At 57.6% G+C, this 8,338-nt stretch overlaps 1 protein-coding gene across 2 annotated transcripts; it reads right to left on the bottom strand.

The window, feature by feature from the left end:
- Positions 1-2,489: 2,489 nt before the first annotated feature.
- Positions 2,490-7,812, bottom strand: SPIB (Spi-B transcription factor). Of its 2 annotated transcripts, XM_061173919.1 has the most exons (6): positions 7,790-7,812; positions 6,767-6,794; positions 5,126-5,198; positions 4,626-4,837; positions 4,069-4,219; positions 2,490-2,843 (listed from the first exon to the last, which is right to left on the bottom strand). In XM_061173919.1, exons 1-6 carry the CDS (start codon positions 7,810-7,812, stop codon positions 2,545-2,547), a joined length of 786 nt encoding a protein of 261 aa, XP_061029902.1. In that variant the 3' UTR covers positions 2,490-2,544. The 2 variants fall into 2 exon arrangements, with proteins under 2 accessions (XP_061029902.1, XP_061029903.1); XM_061173920.1 differs by lacking the exons at positions 4,626-4,837; positions 6,767-6,794; positions 7,790-7,812 and having other exon boundaries at positions 5,126-5,191.
- Between the last annotated feature and the right edge of the window lie 526 nt (positions 7,813-8,338).

Here is an 8,338-nt window from a genome sequence, read left to right as displayed (position 1 = left end):
GGAGCGGGCGCGGCGGGCACCGGAGGCGGGGGAGGGGGCGGGTGCCCCAGCTGGGGCGGGTGAGGCGACCGGGAAGGCCCTGGAGGGCTGCCCAGACATTGGCGCCCTTCCCGGCAGGGGTGCCTGTGGCTTTCCGAGTGGGGGTAGTGGTGGCCGGACGCCGGGTGGGGGGAGGTGAAGGAGATGAGGGGATTGCGGGAGGAGAGGGTCTCCAGGACTCCAGGTGTTTCGGAGAGGAGGGCGAGGTGGGTGTGGCTTGGGGTTAAGGCGGAGGACGGGCGGGGAAGTAACGCCGGGTGGAGGACCCGGTGTTATTGAAGACAAGTCCCTCACCGTTTTCTTCCTGCCCATCGCCACCCCCCCACCCCCACCCCCCATTCTTTTCCAAAACCCCCTAAGAGCCGGAAAATTCCCCGCCTCCACGGAGCGCGGAGCCAACCCGAAAGCATCCTCCTTGTGACGTCATGGGTTGCCAGGCAGACTGCTGCGCGGCTCCTGCGGGCCCAGCAGGTTGGTGGAGCGCCTGGAGAGCCGGGAGCCTCGCTCGCTACCCACGGGCTGTAGCCAGCGAGAGTGGGACAGAGATCCGGAGGAGGGCAGAAATTCAGAAAGGGGGGACAAGACCCAGACGGAAAGGGAATCAGGAAGAGGGTGGGGAAGAACTCCAATCGTCAAGAAGAGACGTAGACAAAAACTGAATCGAACCACCAGTGCCTGCATCTCAAGCCCTGACCGCGGCCTTCAAGGCTCGGCCTGGTTTGGCTCTAACTGCCTCTTGCATCTCCTCTCTTATCTCCCCCCTCGCCGTCCCACTGTCTCTGAGGGCCAGCAGGCCCGGATGGATGGGCAGCATTGCGGTCCCTGACAAAGGGTCCTAGAAGGTCTGTCTACCTTATTTTATTTTATTCCACACTTGGGGTGATGATGATAGTTTTCGTGAAAGGTACCTCATTTGCAAGAGGAGGCCCTCCCAAAAGACATTTTGTCCCTGGCACCGCCCCAGGAAGGAGGGTGTGCTGTCCTCTTGAGGGCAGGTCGCAGCCTGGGCTCTGCTACCAGCCGCTGTGTGCCCCCCTCAAGGACCTCTTCCCTCTCTGGGTCCTTGATGCTCCTTCCTCGTCTTCCTTCTGGCCACCAGTGGGTGGATGGGCGGATTTCAGGAGATGTATCAAAGGCTTGACAGGGCTGCAAGGGACTTCCGAGATCTTCCTCCTCCTCCTCTCCCCTTTCACAGAAGGGCCAAACTGGCCCAGAAGCAGCAAGTCTTTCACCCTAGATCCCCCAGCCACCCAGGCTCAAGGACGTGGGACTCTGGCTTCTTAGCCCACAGCCTCTGACACCCCCCGAGGGTTCCAATCAGAGCTCCCACAGTTCATCCGGGCTTCTGCTCAGGCTGGATTCACACGAGAATGGTTGGGGCGAACGGACAACTGAGAGAAGCCACCGGGGTATGACAGCCAGGGGTGATGGGGACTTGAGCAGATTGGAAAACAGATTCCCCATTAGAAGCGGCCACCACCCTGCTCCAGCCTCTCCACACCGAAAAGCTGGCCCACTGTTGCTGGACTGTGCAAAGTCTCTGGTTAGAACTGACATGGGGAGGGCTGCCACGGTCATCCAGAAATCAGTTGAGTGGCCAGAATTGATCCCCAGCATGGCCCTAGGGAGGGCATTACAGGAGGGGGAGGGTCCCCAGGAGAACTCGGAGCTGTTGGTGGGGTCCCCAAAAGGGCATACCAGATGAGGATCCCAGAGGGACCTCAGATGTGATTGGAGGATTCCAGACAAACAAGGGCATTGCAGAGGTGGCCCAGATACAACAAGGTTCACTGAGGTCCACCCTCCAGACCTGACAAGGGTGTTTTCAGACATGACAAAAGGATCCCACAGGCACCGTAGATGTGATAGGAGAATTCCAGACATAAACAAGTGATAGCAGGGTGGTTCCAGAGAATTAGGGGATCTCAAAAATGACAAAGGGATTTGGGGGGACAGACAGAATGAAAGTCACAGATGGGCACAGAGACATGTACGCAAAGGGTTCCCAGAGGGACCCAGACATAACTAGATCTCAGATGGGACAGGAGGGACTCAGACATGAGAAGGGGATCCCAGAAAGACCCTGGACAGGGCTTAGGGGTGCTGGCAGAGTCCCCCTCTTGAGGCTCACCCTCCCCTAGATGAGATTGAGAGATCGCAGACACACAAGGAATCTCAGACATCACAAGGGGATCCCAGAGAAGCTCTTGGGATTCTGGAAGCACTGCCCTGCCCCGCCCCTCCACACAGACACATAAGTATAGTCGTCTCTGGGTCCTTCGACCCAAGACATGAAGATCTTGGGGCCCGTGGACATGACAAGGGAATCCCAAAGAGGCCCCAGACATGACTGGGGGGATCCCAGAAGGACCCTGGGCAGGGCTTAGGGATTGTGGCAGCGCCCCGCCCCCACAGCCAGGGTGGGGGATCCGTGGGTCCTATGACCTAGGGTGTGGGGACGCCCACGTGACACAGGCGTGGAGCCCCTGAGAGGCTGCCCCGGGCTCAGGCCCGGCGGGCGGCGGGCAGCAGCGCACTATCAAACTGGTAGGTGAGCTTGCGCTTGACCTTGCGGATCTCGCCGGTCTTGGCGTAGTTGCGCAGGGCGCGCGCCAGCTTCTGGTAGGTCATGCGTTTGCGGTTGCCCTTCTGCTGGCCCCAGCGGCGCGCCAGGAGCTCCTTATGCTTCGAGGAGAACTGGAAGACCCCGGCGCCCGGCTCCACCCACCACACGCACTCGCGCATGTCTCCGCGCGTCAGCAGCCCCAGCAGGAACTGGTACAGGCGCAGCTTCTTGCGGGCCCCTGCGGCGGGTGCGGGGCGTGTTAGCTGGAGCATCCTTCGGGCCCCGCCCCACCCCCTTCCCGCTTCACCCCGCCCCGGAACCGCGAAGCCTCTGTCTCCCCATCAAGAGAATTAGGGTGACGAAGGTGGCTGCTAGGTACACCTGCCTGGCTCTGTCTGTGCCACACCCCCAACCGGGGCAAGTTGCTCCCCTTTCCTGAAGGTGTCACCCCAGAACCCCCATCTCTCATCCCTGCTTTATTTTTCAGGATGTGTGTCTGTCCTGTGTCTGCTTGGTGGCCAGCACATATCTGTTGAGCGCATGGATGAATCTGTGAAATGGGTTGGCAATGCTCCTCAAAGGCTTATGACAGAGCTGACTTGTGGTGAAGAGATCTGGAGTGGGTTTGAATGTGGCCATTTCTCCAGCTCCGGGTCTCTCAGCGTGTCAGTTCCACGGGGACTGGGATCCTGGGAGAGGCCAAGGGGTCTGACTCCCGGGCTCCTATAAGCAGCAAGGGCCCCACAGAGTTGGGGGGTTCATAGCAGGCATTGGATACAAGAACCCCACCTCTGCCATTGTCCAGCTGTGTGACGTTGGGGTGGTGACTTAACCTCTCTGAGCTGGTGTTTCCTCAGCTATAAATGTGTGTTTTTACAAATCTTTCTGAAGTGCTTAGTACCAGGTGCTGCGCTAGGCACTGAACAATTATGAGCTCATTTAATCTTCATCATAACCCCACAAGATAGGGATGATAATAACAATGCCCATTTTACAGATAGGAAACTGAGGCCCAGATAGGGAAAGTAACTAATAATTCCAACTTCCAGGGGTTGTGAGTAATGGAGGTCGGGCACAGGGGCATAAGCAGGCGTTGAATAATAGATGGGAGTTGATATTGTGATGATTTCTTTTGCTATTGTGTCCATAATGATGGTGAAGATTTATTGAGTGCCAAACTCTGTGCCAAACACTGCTATCTCATTGACACGTATGATCCCCCCTAATCCTCCCAACCACCAGCAATAGACACTATTACTGTCGTCCCCACTGTACAGATAGGAGACCAAGGCACAGAGAGGTAGAGACAGTTGCCCAAGGCAACACAGCCAGCAGATGGCAGATATGGGAACTGCCCTTAGCGCTGGAGTATATATAGTAGTCGCTTGGGAAGACACGGTTCCTTTAACCTCCCACCTCCATCTCCAGCTGGAGTCCCTCCCACCCCACTTGCACCCACATACCTGCCTCAGATCCCCTCCCCTCGGGGCCAGCCATGAGGGCCTCATCCGACTCGCTGTCCGAGACCTCCAGGGCGGGACTGTCCAGCAGGAGGTCCTCTTCCTCTGACAGCACGGGGCTGGGGTATGGGGCGTACGCCAGGGGGCCCAGGGTCTGTGGAAGGTCAGGGTTACCTGTAGTCCCAGGGGGAGGCCCCCCTTCTCTCACTCCCTCTGCTTTCGTCCCTTGGCTTCTTCCTGGCCCCTGGCCGTGGCCCTCCCCGCTCTGCTTACAGCCTGCACTCTGGCCTCGGTTCAGGTCTCCACGGCGTGGCCAGGGGATGCCCAGGCCACCTCCATGACAGCCTGCTCCACACAGATAATGGCCTTTGGTGCTGCCCCTGACCCACGTTTGTGCCTCTGTTGGCTCGATGGTGCAATGGAGTAATAATGCTGCTTAACCTTAGAGGGTCGTCACAGGGATGAAGGGGTTCCTGTGTGCACAGGTTTTGATGCAGTGCCTGGCACCTAGGAAACCTCAGTCAAATGATGGGGATTTTCATGGTCACCCTGCCCCTCACCTGGCTTGTGAAGTCCTCCATGGGGTATGCTGGGAAGCCAGGCCCCGGGGCCTCCAGGCTGGGGGCCGGGTCCAGGTTCCCCACAGGGCTGTAGGTTGAGGGTCCGTAACAGAGCTGGACACCCTGGGTGTGGCCGAAGGTGGCTACAGCCGGGTCAAAGGTTTCATAGGAGGCGGCTGGGACAGCTGGACTGAGGCCGTAGCTCCATAGATCTGGGGGGAAGGGCGCTGAATCAGAAGCTGAGAGGTCTGGCCTCGGCCCCCTCCCCCTTGAAGCCCCTGCACTGGCACAGAGGGGCCATTGTGGGCTGTGCAAATCTCTGACCCCAGGATTTGCATGGGCAAGCGGGTGAGTGGGAGAGGAAAGGGGAGGAGGTCTGGAGGCCTGGGCTAACCTTGTCCTGCTGTGCCAGGTGACAGCCTCCCCTGGGCCTCAGCTCTCCCATCTGTAAAATCGGCCCAAGGGGCAGGTGGGGAGGGTGCTGGGCCAGGGTCACTCACCAGGAGCCCCGTCTGAGTCAGGGTAGCTGGAGTGCTTGCAGCTGTCCAGGTCATAGAAGACCCCATCTGGGTACTGATAGGGGTTGGGAAAGAAAAGGGGTCAACCCAGGCTGCAGGGAGACCCCACCCCACCCTGGACCAGCGGGGAGACTATGACAGGCTGGGAGAGGGAGAGAAAGAGAGACACAGAGACTAGGCACCAGAGACAGGGGCAAAAAGAGGGACATTCAGAGATACAGAGTTGGGAGATAGATACAACACAGCAGAAACACACAAAGGCCCAGACCCAGACGCACACACACACATGAGAGACACAGGCAGGGACACATAGAAAGAGACCAGGGTCTCGCAAAGGGACACAGCAGCCAGCTCCCACTAAGACTGTGGGCTCCCAGGAATCCCAGCACCTCACCGATACACGGTTGTGACATTGTAGCAGCTGGGGAAGGTGTAGATGAATTCCCCCAGTCTTGCCTGCCTGGGGGAGGGGGAGGGGGCTGAAGGGTGAGAGGCACAGAAGTGTTTTTAACAGAGGCAAAGATGCTCTCCATGCTTTTTTTATCCACCTCCATATCACTCCAATTCATCCCAAGAGTCATGTTGCTTTAGCAATTAAAGTCTAAAACTAGATATATGCCATCCTGATAAACCAGTGACCTCACTGCAAGGTATTTACCCATGAACACTGAAAACGTATGTCCACGAAACAGCCTTGTTCAAGAATAATCAGCACAGCTTTAGTAACAGCCCCCAAACGGGAAACAGCCCAAGTGCCCAGAGACAGGAGAATGGACACACAAACTGTGGTGTGTTCCTAGGACGGAGTACTATACAGCAAGGAAAAATGACCAACGTCTGACACACGCTTGATGTCGCATGAGGAAACCAGACCCAAAAGGGGTCACCCTGTGTGATTCACTTTATATAAAGCTCAAAACCAAGCAAAACTAATCCGTGGTGGAAAATATCAGAGGGGTGTATTGATTGGGAAGGGACGTGAAGGAATCTTCCGGAGTGATGGTAATGTTCTATATCGCGGTCTGGTTCGTGGTTACACAGGTGTGTGCCTAAGTTAAAAGCTCATTGAGCTGTACACAAGATTTGTCTCTTTCTTGACTTGTAAGGCAAACCTCAATTTTTTTTTTTAAAGCAAAACACTTCAAGCTGGAGGAGGGTGGGATGTGCTGGCGAAAGGGCACCCACAGGGGGTTTCTTTCCAGCACGTGAGTGGGGTTTTATTTCTTGGACTGAGCTGTGGGTTTGTGGGGGTGGGGTATAGTATTCTGCGTGTCTGAAATAGCCCAGACTCAATTTTTGAAAATACGAAGTAAAGCAGAGAAGAGAAGAAGGAATAAGTAGGTTTACTAAATGTGGGATGGACGGAGGAAGGGACACAAAGTCAAAGACACAAAGACCCACCCCTCCCCATTCGAGGAAGTGGACCAGAGTCTGAGAGAAGGAAAGAGATGTTAGAAAAACATCTGTGATGGAGTGGGTGGGAAGGGGGACCTTGGAGATACCGAGGAAAAGTCAGAAAGACAAAGGGACAGGAAGGAGTGGAGGGGGAAACTGAGGCAGGGAGGTCTCGATGGGCCACGTGGGTCCCCCCACCCCTCCCTGACCCCCAGGGCCCCAACTCACCAGACAGCTGAAGTGTGGCCCGTCAAGCCTGGAGGGGGAGAGACACAGGGGCATGTCAGGGGAGTCTTCAGCCTCCTGAGTCTCGAAGTGGTTGGGCAGGTGGGGGATAGGCGGCTGCAGCTGTGACCACCACAGCTCGTTCACTGCTGCGTGTCTCTGTGTGAGACCAGCCCCACCACACTCACCCCCACCAGGACAGGAAGTGGGGGGCGGGGGCCAGGCAAATGTTTCCCCCTCCCCCGGGATTTGCATAGACAGAGGCTGGGCGGGGGCAGGGAAAGTGAGGGAGAGAAAGTCCCCGGAGAGATGTGGGCGTCCGAGGGCGGGTGGGGGCGGGGAGGGGGCCTTGGTGAGCGAGTCGGTTAAATGGGTCCATCTTGGACCGGAGGAGAGAGATGGAGAGATGGACGTTGGGGTAGAGATGGAAAAACACAGAAGAGGCTCAGCAGAGGGGAGAGGAGAGGAGGGAAGGGAGAAAGGTGTGGAGAGAAAATTCACATGGCATGGGATGTAGGAAGTATTTATTAAGCCCCACAGATAGATGGGGTGGGGGACAGATTGGGAGAAAGAAGGAAAGATGAGACAAACTGGAGAGACAAAGAAAGACACAGAGACAGAGAGGGAGCAAGAGGCAGAGAACAGAGACCCAGAAACAGAAAAGATGTGCTAAGCAGCACAGTGAGTGAGTCGGGGATGCAGTGAGACTCCGAAGGAGACGGGGACAGACACAGAGATGGAGGGCCACTTGGGAGAGGACAGCAGGGCAGAGAGAAGCAAGCATCCCAAGGAAAAGAGATCTTTGGGGTCCAGGGGAGACAGGGATGGGACGGAGGAAGGAATCGAGGTGGCAAAGGAAAGAGATCCAGGAGGGGCAAGAGACAGTGTGGACCTCCCTCCCCTACCACCCACCTGCCCCCCGGGTGGGGCAGAGACCACCACCCCTGGGGCAGGCCCGGCAGAGGGGCCAAAGGTGAGGTGCAGGGCAGGGGTCCTGAGTACCAGTTTCGGGTGGCCCCCACTTACTGTGCAGCCTCTAGGGTGAGCATGGTGGTGCTGGGCTGGGCTGGGCTTGCTGCCGCCTGCAGACACCACCCCTATTTATACCTTGGCCCAGCCCCCTGGGGGGGGCAGGGGTGCCGGCCGCTGTGAGCTCAGCCCTCCTCGAAAATCCCCTCAGGGAGGGAGTCAGGGGAGGGGGCTGGATTGCACAACCCCTTGGTCACGTGGCAGGGAGGGTGGGCCCAGGGTCTGTCTGGATTTGGGGATCCCCAGGGTTGGGATGGGGGAATTGACCCTAAGGAGTGGAGATGGGAGAGGAGCCAGATTTGGGGGGACCCTGAAAAAGTAAAGGAGGGGTCAAGGGGTCCTGTGGGCAGGGGGAGGCTCTGAACCCAGGAACCAGAGGGGAGTGGGTTGCTGGGCGCTGGGGGCATGCAGAGACCGCCGGCGGACGAGAGCACTGGGGTGTGTCAGAGGTGGGGGGGTGTCAGAGGTGGGGGGGGCTGGGCTCTCAGAGTAGACGTGGGTTGGGCTGGGGTCCCTGAGAAAAACCCAGGCCCAAAGCCGGTGGAG

This window comes from Eubalaena glacialis, chromosome 18 (genome assembly GCF_028564815.1).
Source record: "Eubalaena glacialis isolate mEubGla1 chromosome 18, mEubGla1.1.hap2.+ XY, whole genome shotgun sequence".
Taxonomy (NCBI): domain Eukaryota; kingdom Metazoa; phylum Chordata; class Mammalia; order Artiodactyla; family Balaenidae; genus Eubalaena; species Eubalaena glacialis.
This window is presented reverse-complemented; position numbering and strand designations above follow the sequence as displayed.

Coding starts and splice junctions, on each gene's coding strand:
- SPIB (XM_061173919.1), bottom strand. CDS start 7,812: ATGCTCACCCTAGAGGCTGCACA. Junction 6,795..7,789: donor CTCACCCTAGAGGCTGCACA/GTAAGTGGGGGC, acceptor CTCCCCCTCCAG/GCTTGACGGGCCACACTTCA. Junction 2,844..4,068: donor GGGGAGGGGATCTGAGGCAG/GTATGTGGGTGC, acceptor CACCCGCCGCAG/GGGCCCGCAAGAAGCTGCGC.